Below are 17,843 nucleotides of genomic sequence, written 5' to 3'. Positions count from 1 at the left end.
TGCATTACTGTTTTAGCTTTAGCATTCCTGCCTGAACTCTTATGGTTGGATTTGTCCTTTTTCTCATTTAAAAACATTGTATCATTACATTAAGACACTTGTCAATAAAAATATCGGCACATTCCTTACACATATGATTCAATGAATTTACATTTAAGGTCTGGACAATTTTCCTCTTAACATGAAACCTACTAACAGAAAGAAAATCTATAAAATCCCGGCTTTAATCTGAGAAGAGGGATAAAAGAAAGAAAAGTATGAAAATGTTGTCGATAGTGATGCTTTGAGGAATATTTAGGTACAATTAGAGTAAAAATGTAACATACCCTTAGCTGTATAGTCGAGGATTTTTTAAGTCGCTGGCCTGGAAATGATCTGAACAGATCTTATAATTCTTATACAAGCGTAATGTCCCTTCTTTCTTGTACACCTTATCCAAATCACTTCTGTGACATTTCAAAACCCACAGATCACACCTACAACAACACATCGGTATTGAAGGTTAACTGCTGCACTATACAATAAAATATGCGTATTACATTTTAAGCCAGTGAAAGTATGGGTCGAGCGGGTCAGAAGATTATGAAGTACTATAAAGATCTCTGTCACTGGAAGAATATATATGCAAACAAAATATTACTTACATTTTCTTGTCACGAGGGAACCTGAAGAACGACCGCGCATTCTTCTCTATTTCATAGTTACTGCAGCCAAACACAGCACATACCTTTCCCCTCATGTTAAGAGGAGATATCAAGGAATGATACACGCTACTATTTAATTATGTCAACTCACTGAAAACGCATAAATAACACCAAAAACTTCACACAAAAATACACGTGCTCTTATGACAGAATCAGTAGTAGTTTTCAGGTCTACTCGCTAGAGAGAGCTCCAATAGCTGTCCCTCGATATCTCGCTCAGTGTCGCGTATTGTCTCCACTGCATTTGTTACTACTACACACAGTTTTAAGGTCGTCCCGCTAGGTGCACTGGTAATCAATGTCTTGCGATATATCACAAAGTGTCACGTATTCTCTATGGTGTAATTGGAATGTGGAAGTGTTAAAGACAATAACATCATTTGTGCCAGACAATTTCTGGACGCGTTCTGATATAGTGATAGCCACAGAAACTTTCTTGTCATATGAGGTTGCAACACATGTATTGTAGAAATGCATTAGCTACTACTAGGGAAAGAGGAAGTCCCGAGGGGGAGTCTCATGCCTGCTTAAAGATAGCGTAGGTAACGTTAAAGGTACCCACATAGAAGACAACATGGTCATAATACAGTTTGACAAAATAAGTGTAGTAAGTGTGTATATAAGCCCTCTACGGAGAGTGGACGATGCGGTTGAACATATAATGAAAGTCATCGGTGTAGTGAAAATTGAAGATTCTGTAGTTCTTGAAGGTGACCTCAATTGAAAAATTGATAAAGCGGATCAAAAGACAGCGATTATACTAGAACTATTAAGCGATTAAGGATACAAACTAAGAAACAACTCTATGGAAAGAGTTACCTGGAACGGTAAAAGCACCATCGACCTAGTCTCTGTGAAAGGTGCCAGTGTACGAATTTTAGAGCAACAGGTTAAGTAAAGCGATCCAGCAGCTACCCTAAGAAAACATATTCCGATAGCCACTCAACTCAAAATTGTCTGCCAAAAATGTAAAAGCACGAGGAAGACTTCTCGAGAACATTAGATAAGTGCATCCTTGAAAGAGGAAAAGAAAACCTTCATGTCATACCGTCATTATTAGAGAATGATCTGGTTGAGTCAGCTTTACATAACATAACAAACTTCATTAAATCAGCTCAAGTTCGAAAGCTTCCTAGAACGGCTAAACGCTAGTTCGGCGGAGAGTGTTATAGACTTCGCAAAGAAACTTTTGACCTACTAAATAAAACCCGCTACACACACAAGATTGATATACTCAAAGCATATGCCGCGAAAAGGAAAGAGTGCACATCATTAATTGGTACGAATAGAAAGCCATTTACACGGGACTACAAGCAAAATTACGCGCAGAAAATGCTCTGAAAGATCCTTTCTTAGGCTTAAAGAACAGAACAACCATCCACACCACAGAACTCGCAAACACCGACTGGGATATCCATTTCTCCAACATTTTAAATAAGGAAAACTTAGAAACGGCCTTGGTTATTCAGAAAATAAACAATCCAGACCCCTCACGCCTTGAAAGAAGTGAAATTGAACATGCTATATTAAAAACGAAGGATAAGAAAGCGGCAGGCCCTGATGGAGTGTTCAACGAAAATTTAAAAGACACTAAAGAAATGTTGTTACCTATATGGACTTCGTTATTTAATGTCTGTTTCTCAAAAGGAAGAGCTGAGAGAATCAATCATCTCAATTTTATACAAAGGAAAAGGGGATAGAGAAGTCCCAAATTCGTACAGAGGCATTGCTCTAGAAAATAATAGACACAAAGTATTCTCGAAAATCCTTGCTGAAAAACTAAGCATCCTAACCTGAGACCATATACCTGAGCAGCAGTTCGGGTTTATGAAAGGACGAGGAACAATTCACGCCGTTAAAACCTGTTAAACTACATACAAGACGCGTTAAGATTACCTAAAGGAAAGTTCTTTGCCATATTTGTCGATTTCAGGAAAGCTTTCGACTCTCTGAACAAGTCCATACTGATTACAAAAGTACGTATTATGATCGGTAATGATAATCCATTGAAGGTAATAATAAACAACCTTCTGGCAGAAAAACGAAGTAAGAATCCACGATGGCACAACAACTTCAGATCCTTTCAGACAGTGTAATGGAGTATTACAGGGTGACCCTGTCAGTCCGCTTCTGTTCAATACCGCCACAGCAGACATTACATAAACAACTAATAACTCAACCAAATTGTACCTATATGCTGATGACCTAGTAATAGAATCTAACAACAAAGATGATCTTCAAGCAACTATGGACAAACTAAAAAATATCCTGAAGACAACAAACTTAAAATTAGACTTGACAAAACAGTACAAATGGTTTTCAAAAAGGGAGGAAGATTACCAGTGGGTGTCCCCATAACATACAAAGAAGAGAGTCTGGAGATAGTGAGCTCCTTAAATACCTTGGCATCACACTTCAGCGAACGTCAACGTCGTTTAACCCATGTATGGAAACGGCATCGGCAGCTATTAGGAGTATTTATGACATGCATGACCCTAAAATACTGTCCTTAAACACAGCAATGTTCCTCTACCAAGCAAAGGTAGTTCCGGTTATCACTTATGGTTTGGAACTAATCTGGGATTATCTCACGCTAACTGATTTAAATTGCATAGAGAACGTGAAAACCAGATTTCTCAAACGAACGTTAGGCATATCAAAAATGGCACCGTCTAGAATGGCATACGTACTGGCGCAGGAACCTTTTCTTATAGAAGTACTCAGACTGCAGCTACCTTCTACCAAACAGGAAGCAGAATTCCTACAACTCAGAAGAAGGAAAAGGGAAGAAATTGATGAAGCCATGATCAACAGGAGTTAGGTCGGACCGAACTACGACTTAAGGAGCCCAGTAAACAGACTGGCAATTCACGGCTTTCATCACACGCGAAAAGGTTTTCATGAGCCCTTTATAGACTGTACGTGTGTCCTGTGCGGTAAGAAGTGTGAACGATATCACTTCAGTAATTGCGCAAAGTGTAAAGTTACTGATAGCAAATATAGTAGAGACAATGCGCGACACTCTGCGAGATATCGAGGGACAGCAATTAGAGGTCTATCTAGCGGAGTGACCTGAGAGTTACTGATTCTGTCATAAGAGCACGTGTATTTGTTTGTGAAGTTTTTGGGGTTATTTATGCGTTTGCAGTAAGCTGACATAAGTAAATGGCGTGTGTCATTCCTTTATATATCCTCTCAATATGAGTGGAAAGAGATATGCTGGGTTGGCTGCAATAACTATGAAAATGCAGAAGGATTCGAGTTCTTTCTTCCGTTTCCCTCGTGGCAAGAAAATGTAAGTAAATACTGTGTTTGCATATATATTCTTCCAGTTACAAAGATATGTTATAGAAGATCTACTTCCTAAACTTCTGACCTGCGCGACCCATATTTTAACTGGCATAAAATATAATAAGCGTATTTTATTGTATTAGTGCAGCAGTTAACCTTCAATACCGATGTGTTGTTGTAAGTATGATCTGTGGGTTTTGATTCAATTCAGGAAAATGCATATGCATATATGTGTGGCTGGTTGTGTTCCAAGTTACCCCCATTTGGAATGCCGTAATGCGTTGTCAAGCACTGAAGAAAATATGGGTGATTTAAGAAATATGATGATGATGATACAAATTTGCTTTACCCTGATGTAATTGCAAGTATTGCTTATAGGGGAATTTTGAATTTTTTTTGCGGCTAAATTTATAGATTTTCTTTCTGTTAGCAGGCTTCAAGTTAAAAGGAAAATTGTCCAGCTCTTAAATGTAAATTCATTGAATCATGTGTGTAAGGAATGTGCAGATATTTTTATTGATAAGTGTCCTAATGTGATATACAATGTGCTTTTAAATGAGAAAAAAAGATTAGTCTATTCGTGAATGTTCAGGCAGGTATGCTAAAGCTAAAAAAGTAATGCATAAATGAAAAATCAAGCCCTTTCACTGCAGTCCATTATACATCTTGATTACAGTATATGTCTAATTTGAGTCTTTAAATAATAACCTGTTAAATAATTCTTCATTCATGTATCCAGAATTGCTTTAGCAACTTTGAAGTTAATATTTTAGCAACACTTTCTTTCTAGACGTAATTTATTTATCAATTTCCGTATATACATTTCCATTGATATTTGAATTTAGCGCGAATTTTCAGGTCACGCCACCAGGAGCGCCACTTGCGAATTGTCTCCCATTTTAACAAGGCTAATCTACTGTATTTGCTGATAGTCTGCAGCAAAGAATGAACTTTGCACATTTGTGCGCTATTATGTTTAATAATATAGTGTATTTGCTGATACCAGTTACGTTACTAAATTTGATGATTCCAGTTGGTTATGAGGAAATTTTACACTGTAGTAAGTCCTGTTGGCAGTATTGTTTGTCATCTGCTTCGGGAGAAAAAAATGAAGAGGAATTTCATGGCTACGGCAGGAAAGATGATTAGAGGGTGTTAATTTCATGTGTTCCTTAGAGATATGTTGTATGATCATTAACGAGGAATTAATGGCGATATGTTGTAGACATTATCCTCTAAATTACTTGTAGCGTCAGTTTTAGATTTAAGATCGAAATGGCATCATCATCTGGAGACAAGACTGTTAATAAAGTGGCTCTGTGTTCTGCAATATTTGCCGGTTTTGCGTATGTTGGATATTCTGTTGTACGCACAGCATTTTGTCGGAAGCTTGGTCGCAGAGACGGAGAAGGTAATGCAACGAATATATTTATTTTGGTAGTTTGACTCTGGTGAAAGCTTTGCATTTCCTTGAATGGTTACACTACTGTGTGTGTCGGATTTTTACGTTCTCGTAGGGAATGGCAAATCTGCTCCGCATATAGATATGTCAGTCTACTCGTGGGTTTTTGAACTATTCTTCCCACCAGTCTTCCAAACAGTACGGTGTAGTGGCAGCATGCTTTTGAAATTTATTACTGGAGAAATGTTTTTGCTATTGAAGCAGTATACAGGTCACTATTGGTGATTTTTAGGCTCGGTAACAATCGTGCATTTCAGTGGCTTCATGTTCACATTTCCCACCACCCTTTTCAGTTGTTAAATATCTCCTGGTTGGATCAACAGCAACTGTCGTATTCAGTTATATATGTAGGCCTACCAAAATGTTTTCCCTTCTTTGTCATGTGATATAATTTCTTGAACATTAGGCCTACCTCAGATTGACTTACTCAGATATAAACATTGAAGCCATCATTAAATCAAGTCTGTTTATGCTATGTGAAGCTGACAAACTGCAGGTAAAAGTTGTTTTCCAAAAGACATTGCTTCATTCCATTGAAGAAAGCAGAGCTCATAGTATATGTCTAGTATTATGGGCATTTGTTATAAATACGAGAGTGTAAAACCTAACAGGCCTATATGCCTTATACATATATCTTCATTATAGACTGTTATTCCTTTCAGCCTTCAGTCTACAAGCCACTGTGAATTCACTGAATGCCTTCATAATTGTCAATTTGTAACTAGCTTTGTGGCCACCAGGCGAGCTGGCCGTGCGGTTAGAAGCGTGCGGCTGTGAGCTTGCATCAGGGAGATAGTGGGTTCTAATCCCACTGTCGGCAGCTCTGAAGATGGTTTTCCATGGTTTCCTATTTTCACACCTCCGATTGGAGACTTTCTTTGAGTGAAAGCAATTATTATCTTCCATTTGTGACAAATATTACAGTGATATTTTTTGGATCAACATCATTCACATAACAATTCTTGCTACTTCTAATGTATGAATAAGATATCCTGAGTTCACTCAGCTTTAATTATCATGGAGCAAAATTTATCTGAAAACAGACTGGTGTAAAGATAGTTTCATCTGGGAGCTGACATCTTTCTTACAGATTACTGTTGCTCGCAACTGCAAGACCACAACATTAGCTTTGCTGTACCTCAGTTCAATCTCTCACTATACTACAATCCTGGGAGAATACAAATTCTAAATACTTGAAATGATCTACTTGTTCCAGGCTTGTATTCCCAACCTGACATTCAGTTCTCTTAGGTTTCTTCTGTAATGATATCAGTTCAGTCTTAGAAATCCTAATTTTAATATCATACTCATTGCATCTAATTTCCACTTTCAAGATATTAAATGACAGTGTTGTCTAAACTCCTGTAAGTAACTTGAACTGCAAATTCATTCCACCATCAATTCTCACTGCAGCCCAAAAGTCAACATAAATGCCTTTGATTGCTGTTGATAAAATATCCTTCATCCCATAATCCTTCAGTATGGCTAACATCTTTTCGCTTGGTACTCCTTCATATGCCTTCTCTAGATCTATAAAACGAACATAATGGTCTGTTCCTCTTGTTGCACTTTTAAAGTTACCTGGCACATTCTATAAATCTCATCCTGACAGCCCCTATTGTGGTCTGAAGCTGTATGGTTTTCATCCAACTTGCTCTCAACCATTGATCGTATCCTCCCGTCCAAAATACCAGTGAACACCTTGCCTGGTATACTGTTCAATGCAATAATGTACCTGTATAGTTGTTTCAATCCTTCCTGCTCCATTGCTTATAGATACAGTAGGTGCAATTACTGCTTTCATCCAGTCAGAAGGCACCTTACTAGCATTCCATGCCAATCTTATACTCTGTGAAGCCATTTCATCCCTGCCTTCCCCCTCAGCCAATCCATTTGCAATGGATGTTACATTTCTACTCTTATGAAGTCTTATATTATCCAAGGAAATCTTGTTTTGTCCAATTCTGCGGTATAAGTCAGTGTAGATGTACATCCAGGTAGTTACAGTATAGAGTTTGATGTAAATATTTTAAACCATCTTGATTAAATATTTAATACTTTACCTGATGTAAAGATGATTTAATAATAATACTTTTATTACAACCAAATGGCCAGACAAAAAAGAGGTAAATTACATACAGATATAAATTATTCAAGTAATTTCAAGTTTGCGCTCTGGTGCCTTGGTTTGCATAGTCTTTAATTGATTTAGTTAGTTCTTTTCCTGCACAGTTCTCTATGTGGTAACCTTCACGTGTTTTTCCGCATAAGTTGCACTCGCACGTCTCAGTTGGTTCATGGTGTGATGTGTTCGTACAGATGAGATGATGAAAACCGTGTACCGCTAGTCTAGTAAACACGTGCCTCATCTCAAAATTCGATGTTGTCCATGTCCGGGAACATGTTTACACGTTGGTATCTTTCCGTGCAGAATTCAGGTTATACAGGGTGGTCGGAAACAATGTGCACCGGTTATACGAGCGCAAGAGGGTTGGTCATATCGATAAATAAATTGAACCTATTAATTCAGTATCTCGCGGTGTTGTCATTTTATCAGCTGCTGAAGTTAGCTAATCAGATCGCTTCTCAAACAAATTCAGTTGGGCGTTTTACAGTCACTCTAAAAAAGGAACGAGTGCATGGTGTTGTTCAAGTTCATCTTGTGTGTGTCATAAATGAAATAAAATAAATTATAAATGTCATAAAATAAAGTTTACATTTTTTTTTGGATGACAACCAACAAAGGTCAAGGGCAAAGTGAAAGCACTAAACTTTGAGTAGACCATATTCAGATTCGGGTGTCAAAATATCATTGTCCAATTTGCTAATAGAGGAGAAAGATATAGATCCAGATATCGATGTTCTACTGACAGGCATGTTGCTCGATGGTAAGGTCAAGGCCAATTACATTTATGTATGGACAACAGCATATCCATTTAGATTGAAGTAAAGAGCTACCACTCTAGGGAGTGTTCGAGGACATGAAAATGCCTGCAACATTTAACTGACGTAATCCCTCAAGTGGAAGATGTTAGTAAAATTTGAAGAGATGCAAATTTTAATACATTAATTATATTTTTAGGTAACAGACAAGGATGACATTTTAAGAAGATTGTAAATAGAATAGTGTAGTTTAGTTTTCTTTTATGACATTTATGATAGGCCTATATATATATATATATATATTTTTTTTTTTTTATGACACACATTAGATATCAATTAAGAGATGTGTAGAACTTTGGTGTTTGGTGTTTAATAATACGTAAAGAGGTCCAAAAGATATTTGGTAGTGTGGAAAAAAAAAACCCTGAGGAAGAGGACAGTAAAGTCCTCGAAACATGTATGGTTTATTAGGTGATAACAGTTATTTAAATAATTATTTGTTAAGTATCGACAAAGCTGATTTTAAATATTAAATGTACATTTATTGGAATAGAGATTGTAGTCAGTACGGACCATTATAAAATCAATCCACAATGGTTAAGTTCATAAACTGTTTGTTGTCTCACTTGACTGTGATGTATGCTAGGCACATAAGCTGCCTGTGTTTAAGTCAAGCCAGCCCGTTCGCAATGGGCTGATCTCAATGAATACCCAGCTGCACAAGGACTGGTGCTGGCAGGGAATTGTACATAAATGAAACAAATAATTTTTAAATCTAAGAAGTCTTCACGGGAAGATTTCAGTAATAAGTTGGAACGGCTTAGTTAGGCGGCAGGGAAACCTGTATGGACAATAATAAAAAATCTTAGAAATGGAGGGGAAAAGTAAGGGTAGATTAAATTAGACATGAAATGGTAAAATCCATTAAAAGTGTGAATTTCAGGGAAAAATTCATATCGAAACTTGTATTTTTAATATAAACTTACAAAGTAAGTATTTACGTATCTTTAAGTGCTTCATTGTGGCCAGCCCCGTGGTGTAGGGGTAGCGTACCTGCCTCTTACCCGGATCCCCCCCCCGCCCTGGGTTTGATTCCTGGCCAGGTCAGGGATTTTTACCTGGACGTGAGGGCTGGTACAAGGTCCACTCGGCCTACGTGATTAGAATTGAGGAGATATCTGACGGTGAGATAGCGACCCCGGTCTAGAAAGCCAAGAATAACAGCCGAGAGGATTCATTGTGCTGACCACACGACACCTCGTAATCTGCAGGCCTTCGGGCTGAGCAGCAGTCGCTTGGTAGGCCAAGGCCCTTCATGGGCTGCAGTGCCAGGGGGGGGAGGGAGTGCTTCATTGTGATTATCATTATACAGTTGCCACTGTGTCAAAATATGAATGAAAATACTGTATACTGAAGTTGGCAAGTCAGGAACAAGTGAATGAAACTGCTGATAGAATCAATTTAGGCATAAGTTTAGTTACTGGGCCACGTTTTCAGCGGAGACATCTAGGTGCGATTGCACTGTCCTTTGTTTCTTTCTCGCAGTTTACGTGAATGTGCAGTGCACAAGGCTGCCAACAGTGGAACTTTTTCATTTGGGTTAGTGACAAAGCCATTGGTCTGGATTGGTTAGATCCGGTTGGTGACAAAACCATTAGTTGTGTTTTTATTGTGTGCAGGTTGGTAATGGAATGCATTTGACTTGATTGCTGGGAATGATGTCATATCCGATTGTGTCTCAGCCATTGAAAATGCTACTGCGTGCTTCAGCAATGAAGAATGGTGGATAACAAATTACATTAGGTTATAAAAGTAAATATACTTCTGGGGGCTGGCGGGTGGGTCCATGGCTCTCGTAGTGAACACATCTCTCGACTACAAGGTATTCCACATGAGATTTGTACCGTTTCAAATCCATTATCAAATTTAGGGCACATTTACTGAATTTCGACTGCCATTTGTGGCAGGAAAGAAAGAAACAGTATTGTAGTTTTCAGCTTAGTAATCAAAACATTCAAGATAAACACTGTTTCAAATTTACACAAACCGGGCGAGTTGGCCGTGCGCGTAGAGGCGCGCGGCTGTGAGCTTGCATCCGGGAGATAGTAGGTTCGAATCCCACTATCGGCAGCCCTGAAAATGGTTTTCCGTGGTTTCCCATTTTCACACCAGGCAAATGCTGGGGCTGTACCTTAATTAAGGCCACGGCCGCTTCCTTCCAACTCCTAGGCCTTTCCTATCCCATCGTCGCCATAAGACCTATCTGTGTCGGTGCGACGTAAAGCCCCTAGCAAAAAAAAAAAAAAAAAAAAAAAAATTTACACAAATTTGATTGAAGCAACTATATGATGCACACCCATTACAAGGAATGTTTACTAATTATTCTGAAAGTGTTGTGATTATTTTGATCTCTGCCAAAACTTCTGGAAGGTGATTATCATTATACAGTTGCCACTGTGTCAAAATCTGACTGAAGGTCAATTTTTTTAAATTTTTTATAATTGCACTTCAATATGGAACAAAAATGAAATTTATAGCTTATAAATTCTGGAAGGAATGACTGGATCTTAAATAACCTATAACTACATTTGTAATATTTATTTAGGTAATATTTATCTTTTTTAAAAGCTGTAACGGATGTTAAAATGGATCAAGATTAGTCTAGAGCAGTGGTGCTCAACTTAATTTGTGGGCAAGCCAAATGGCAGATTCCTAAATGAACCGCGGGCCACATTATTCTCCAGCACACCTTCCCATCCTTCCCTAACACACAAATACATCCACTCACCCAGGTGGTTCAATCACCAACCAATTAACTAACCTCTCACATGGCTATTCAACAGTACAAACATGAACCTGACACTCAATACAAAAGAAATTGAGAAAAGTAAACAGTACTCTGTAACTTGGGATAAACTTACAATTAATGAGAGGTTTGCTCCTCACAGCATGACACACTGTCCACTTTTCTACTTTTGGAAAGGGACTTTTTTCACAAAGAAATTAGTAAAACAACTTTAACCCTTGTCTAGTCATGCGAAAATTATTACATTACTAGTCGCGCACGGAGGTAACCTCTGGGGTTAAAAATGCACGTCATTTTCGTCCTTTGAGAAGTTGTTTTGGCGTGTTCGTTTGCAGTATTCTTCGGTATAATTAAAAGAAACCCTTTTTAGTACTTGTAGGTTATTTTTACACAGTTTGTTTGATTTAAAAGCAGAATACTGTAGACCTTAACTTTGTCGAATGATCTTATGATATTAAATTCATGAGACTTGCCGTTACCTACGGCGATCACATCATGAGATATGAAATAATATTGTTCTTAAATAGTTTAGAACAAAACAAGGTCATCGACCTCCAAAAATAAAAAAAAATATGCAGTAATATATAAGGTCATTGATTTAATCGCACGGAGGAAACTTCCAGGCGATGTCACTCATCAAAACAATAAACCCACACTCGCACACAGGATGCACAATTGCGCCAAAATGCTGACAGGACGAGTCCAAATGAACAAGGAGAAAGGTATAGGGATGGGGAGACCCACAGTTCACCTGGGAAGTTCAGTACCGTACAAAATGTTATCGGCCCGGAGGAAATATCCGTGAGCGACTAATTAAGGGTTAAATATCAGTAGGTTAGTTCATAAGAATGTTAGTTCACATTAAAGTAGTAAACCACTGTGAACCTCCCAAAGCACTTTCCAGCTGTAAACTGGCCATTTCCTGTGGATGTCCCAAGATAACTGTACCTGTATAATACTATAAGCCTATATAATCCAGTGTGGAATGCAGAAGGTCTTCACTCTCCGGGGAAGTCAGCAGCTGTAATTCCAAGAAACAAATGGATAAAGCCTAATCCTTGCATAATTTTAAGGTGGAAAAAATTATGCATCTTAGAACTTTCCTACAATCCAGCGAAAGAAACATCACATCAAGAAGAAAATTACGAATAACTCGGAGATTGTTCCTGTGGTTTATCTCTTTTCTCTGGAAATTAAAAAATCTTACTGTGTTTTTTCGGTATCTACGAATAACATAAACTGAAACTTAAGCACAATATAAAAACAAAATGCCTTCGCGGGTCGAATTGGCCCATGGGCCATATCTTGCATACCCCTGGTCTAGAGTATACTTCTAGATTAAAACTTAACCTCATTGATAGTCAAAACTATAATGTCTGAATGTTTCTGCTGTGGAAAAAGAGATGGTTGATTCTACAGAATTCAAGAATTGGATGGTTAAATGTAGAGCAATGAGAGAGAGAGAAAGAAGATGAAGAGATATGGGCAAAGTATCTGCAGAAGGACATAGAAAGAAACAAGAATAATTACACACAAAAAAGGAGAAAGAGGAGGAAAACAGGCGATGGATGCTACTGGAGTTAGAGAGGGCAAGTAACATTGAGAAACGCAATATTTGTGTATAGAATTCAACTTCCGCTTTAATTAACTGCAAATATATCAGCATAGTAAGCTGCAGCTTAAAACCTTATTCCCCATATCATTGTTTTTTGTTTTTTTTTGTTTTTTTTTTGCTAGGGGCTTTACGTCGCACCGACACAGATAGGTCTTATGGCGACGTGGGATAGGAAAGGCCTAGGAGTTGGAAGGAAGTGGCCGTGGCCTTAATTAAGGTACAGCCCCAGCATTTGCCTGGTGTGAAAATGGGAAACCACGGAAAACCATCTTCAGGGCTGCCGATAGTGGGATTCGAACCTACTATCTCCCGGATGCAAGCTGACAGCCGCGCGCCTCTACGCGCACGGCCAACTCGCCTGGTCCATATCATTGTAACTGGTGAAGGCTGCAGTGGCACTTATCAGATATGTCCAAATGTTTTCCTTGCGACTTCGAGCCTTCAGGAATACTGCAAATATCAAGATATTAACTTCGGGAAAGCCAAGATTTTATCATTTCAGCAACTCGAGAGTCTATGTACTAAAAGCATGTGCTGGCCACAAGAGCACAATCATATGGAATACATACCATAATGGCCACAAAATATTGAACTCATAATTGAAAAGTACAGAAACTGTTGAAGATTTCCCCTCCAGTAGCACATCAATAGTTAGCAGATATGATTTGTCCCTCTGTTCTGAACTAAAGTTATTTTGTTCTTTCTCCATTGTTTTGTCCAGTGAGACCCAAATATATTTTCCACCAGCCTTTTCCCTTGGATTGCCTAATGTCATCGTGTTAAGCTTTGGGACATAATTTGTTTTACCAACCGAGTTGGCTGCACAGTACAGGCTGCATAGCTTTAAGCTTATAGTCAATAGATGGTTAGGTGGATTCAAACCCTGCCAGGCCTAAAGTTGGGTTTTCCATGGTTTCCAATTTTTACACCAGGCAAATATTGACACTATTCCTTAATTAAAGCCATGGCTGCTTCCTCCCTTGTCCTAGAACTTTTCTATTCTGTAGTCATTGAAAACCTATCTGAGTTAGTGCAACCTTTAACCACCACCAACAACAACAAAATCTAATTATTGACTTATTGTTTCATGCATTCCTCTAGAAACTTTTAGTAAGTTCTTATTCTTTAGCTTAGGCAATAGTATGCCTGCCAAGAGCTGCAGTAAGAGGAGGCTGGTGTTTTTGTTTCAGATTGCAACCCAGCTAGCATGCCCCCAAAAGCCAAGCTCTCTTTCTGTTTGTTTTTTGTCATTTGAAGGTGATATTGAACTTCATAATTTTTTTGTTTGTGATTACCTTAGTGTTACATTATTTTCAAAATAAAACATTTCCATCTGTTGAACATTTTTTGAAATTCCCAAACATAAGCATTCAATACTTCACTGACAATTCTCTTCACCTTGGGCATTGTAAGTTAAGCAGCAACAACACAGTTACCTTTTACCTTACTGTGAATCACAAACCTGTTCCAGCATAACCAAGCTGAAACAGATCTCATGATGAAGGAAATGGTGTTTGTGAAATGAGGAAATGTCATCTCTGTTATGAGTAAACATCCAACAATTAGTATGTGCTTAATTGGGTTACAGGCATACAAGCTATGTCCATGAGCGGAACGGGCTTCCAACTTGTCTGTCAGCCTACATAGAGATAATCAACTTAGTCTTCCTGACAGGGCATGTATAATGGACAAGATGCTGTTATGTATAATTAAATGTCATATTTTCTGGTATTACCCAAAATATATCTTCATGGGAGAAAAACACAAAATGTGCCCTACGAAGAGAAAACTTAACATAAATATCGTCGTTGCCGGGAAAAAAACCTATGTGCAAAATAACAAATTTTTCAGGAGAGACAAAAAACTATTTCATATAATAATACTTCACTTCATAATAATCGAAGTAATCTAGTTCCCTTCTGTACCTGTCTTTTTATAACCCTGTACTGTTTAACTGCAGTAATATCAATTATTTCACCAGATATTTAATTTTTGTTCATTACGTTGACACATAGGAGGTTATGGTTTCCACGAAATTACACATAGGAGATTTTGCTTTAAGAATGAAGCTTTTATGATATTGAAGTTTTACTCAAACACATGAATCATTACAGTTTATTCAGCTGAATTTTATTACATCAATTGTTCCTAATTGTATTTTATTAAATGTATACTGTGCAAATTGATCACTGTCCTCTTCTGGGAACTTTTCACTTGTCCGGCTTTACAGAAAGATTATCATAGAAAGAGTGGTGGTCATGTTCAATTACCTGCTTCAGTTCCTGCAAATGAGTGAACTTAGATATTGTGATTGGCAATTATGCAGTGTACAAACTGCGTGGTTCACCAATTGGAAAACTCATTCTCCTCCTTTGTGGAAGTTCTTCCCACTCTGCTGTGTGTTCCAATTTGTAATTTATTCTTCCATCAGGTAAGTACTGCAGTTGGCGGATATCTGTCACTACAGGGTCGCCAGATTTTCTTCCAGGCCGTAATGATAGGAGGTTTGATTTATGCTCAAAATCCTTAAAGAAACTGAAGTCGACACTTTTCACATTGTATGGTTTTGTGGGTCTGGCTTGCCTCATTCTTGCTATATAATCCATGGGCGAATTAATTGGTGGAGAGAAGTAGTGCTATAGAGTGGCATGGACACTATCACATTCCATCATGTGTGCCCCTTTTCCAGATACAGTTGTTCCACGGTGATGTTCTTAGATCTAGCGGCATTACTTAAGGCGCTGGCTAAAACCTTGTTCCTATTCTGATAATTACAGCCATCAGAAATTAAGGTAACCTTATTGGTTGGAGGTGGCAAATTTTCAATAAAATTAACTATGCATGATGTTAATTCATTTGCACTTACACCACCATTGCCCTCGTGCCATACATAAAGTGTAACATCACCGTTTCTTAGATCATAAATTGTGAAATTGTGTACTTGAAGTTTCTGCCTGTAGAATGTCTTGGATGCTAGCAACTTAGGACACGAACACTTTGAAGATCCATTGTTACCAGAACATGATAATCAGTACTGGCCTCCTTAGCTTTATTCTTCGCTTCCCGAGCCTCGTCTTTCCTTAGGAGGTGTTTTTGATATTCTTCTTCTTCTTCTACTTGACCTACTTTATATGCACAGCAAATGTCGCACTGGTCTTTTTTAGGCAGATGAATATCAATTTTGTCTTCTTCCAACGTATCCATGAAAAGGGTTCTACAGCTCGGAGATTTGTTTTCGTCACACCATTCCTTGTAGACTGAAAACATATGTAATTTTGATCGAAAAGTTGGCTCAACGTATACCTTTTTCGTGGACTTTCGACAATAATGGCTGGGAACTTTAGGTAAAACTCCAAGCCACTCACGAATTATCTTCTTGTCTTCAATTTTCTTTTTCTTCTTGATGGACATAGGTACATCCTGCTTTTCTTGGGCACGTTTCTTCAATGGACTGCTTCGGGCATCGGTGTCTGAATTATCTGCTCCCTTACCAGTAGAAGTTGAAATATGTTCGACGTCCTTTACATGTGTCCATCTCTTGTAACTGTCCTCACCAATTCCCAAAGTGTTTATGAAAAATGTTTGGCAAACACGCACACTTTCTCCGTCAGGTTTAGTTAAATGTATATCATGGCCTACGTTCTTTCTTTTGATGTTGCCTGCTGTTTCTTTGCGCCTCCTGAGAACATTCCTAGTGGTGACAAGCCCTCTGATGTATGCCTTCTTTTCAGCCCAGGATGGAATCTGCCAGAAATCTTTGAACAATTGACATCGGTGCTCCTCGTTGATTGTACCGCAAAGGAATGTCTTCTGTGTCTTTATAAGTTCTTTATGTTTGCATCTGTTACCTAATTTTCTTGCCTGTTTTGTGATTACTTTAGCCTTTTGCTGTAAGCCTAAGTAAGGCTTGCCAAAGATTCTATTTGAATGGGATTTTTCCTTTGCTTTGTGGTTGAGTCTCTTCTCTGCGCTTACATTTCGTATATCAGTATTACCAACAGACATTTCGGAATGATCCAGCGCCTCACTCACAGTTTTCGTACCTTCGTTAGACGTATCTTCGGTCTTCGGTGTCCCTCTATTTTTATGAGAGTTCAGTATATTTTGGAGATCATCTTCTTCTACATTCCACTTAATGGAAGACATGTCATGTAGATCTTCTAAATCTGAAATAAATGATTTAATATTAGAACACAGTTTTTATCCTTCGTGTGGCTCCATTTGTCAACGTCACAGATTTTACACTAATTGCTTTGTACTCGTATTAGTCACAATTTTATGTTTAAGTAGAAGGCTTGTAAAACTTCAAACATACCTATTATAGGGCAGGCGATTTCCATTGCCTCCACATTTCTTGCTGTGCTGGTAGAGTCATTATCAGACATCGCCACTCTGGATGCGGTAAGTTCTTCTAGATGAAAGGGAAATGAGGATTATTTTGTAGATCAATTTTAGAGGCCACATGACTGTTTGTTTACCAATAATGCAACATTCATATTGAACATAGTTTCTATGATATCCATGTGTTTCAAGTTGGTATTATAATTCATATGTACCTGCTGCAGAACTTGTAACATCCATCACGTCGTCCAGTATTTCTTCCTTGGTAGGGGTGTCGTCATTTCCATAGTGATTTGTCTCTGTTGTGGGTTTTACAAATGCACCTGTGGTATATTAAAGGAAATAAAACGATCATACTAATGTCATCTTACAATCCATAGTAGTTGTTATTTAAATGTGCATAGAGTTGGGATAGCCCTTGTGTTTTTGGTATTTTAAGATTTGCAATGCATCATGCTTTCATCACTGTTTATTAATTGACTTACCTTTGTCTGACTGATAATCTTTTGTAGATATCTCCAGTGCCATTTGTAGAATCTTCTTTCCACGGCTGAACATTTCTCTTCACAATAAAGTTCCTGCAGCAATAATAGTAGAAGCGGCAGAAAAAGATCTGACGTCTACTTGTTCAATCTGGCGCCATACAAAGTAAACAATCCCTATAGAGTTGTCATTGTCGAGCAGAAGGCGGAAAAGTATAACACTAACGTGTTCGACTCAACACATAGGAGATATTTCCTG

At 38.1% G+C, this 17,843-nt stretch overlaps 1 protein-coding gene across 4 annotated transcripts in view; it reads left to right on the top strand.

The window, feature by feature from the left end:
• The first annotated feature begins 5,123 nt into the window (after positions 1 to 5,123).
• The window catches only part of LOC136864388 (armadillo repeat-containing protein 10), a 194,326-nt gene continuing 181,606 nt past the window's right edge, over positions 5,124 to 17,843 (top strand). For all 4 annotated transcript variants that reach the window (XM_067141321.2, XM_067141322.2, XM_067141323.2 and 1 more), the window contains exon 1: positions 5,124 to 5,406. In XM_067141321.2, coding sequence (XP_066997422.1) covers positions 5,271 to 5,406 — 136 coding nt within the window. In that variant the 5' untranslated portion in view covers positions 5,124 to 5,270. The remainder of the gene's footprint in view (positions 5,407 to 17,843) is intronic.

The sequence above is a fragment of the Anabrus simplex genome, chromosome 2 (genome assembly GCF_040414725.1).
Source record: "Anabrus simplex isolate iqAnaSimp1 chromosome 2, ASM4041472v1, whole genome shotgun sequence".
NCBI lineage: Eukaryota > Metazoa > Arthropoda > Insecta > Orthoptera > Tettigoniidae > Anabrus > Anabrus simplex.
Note: the sequence above shows the minus strand (reverse complement) of the source record. Positions and strands in the feature narration are given on the sequence as shown.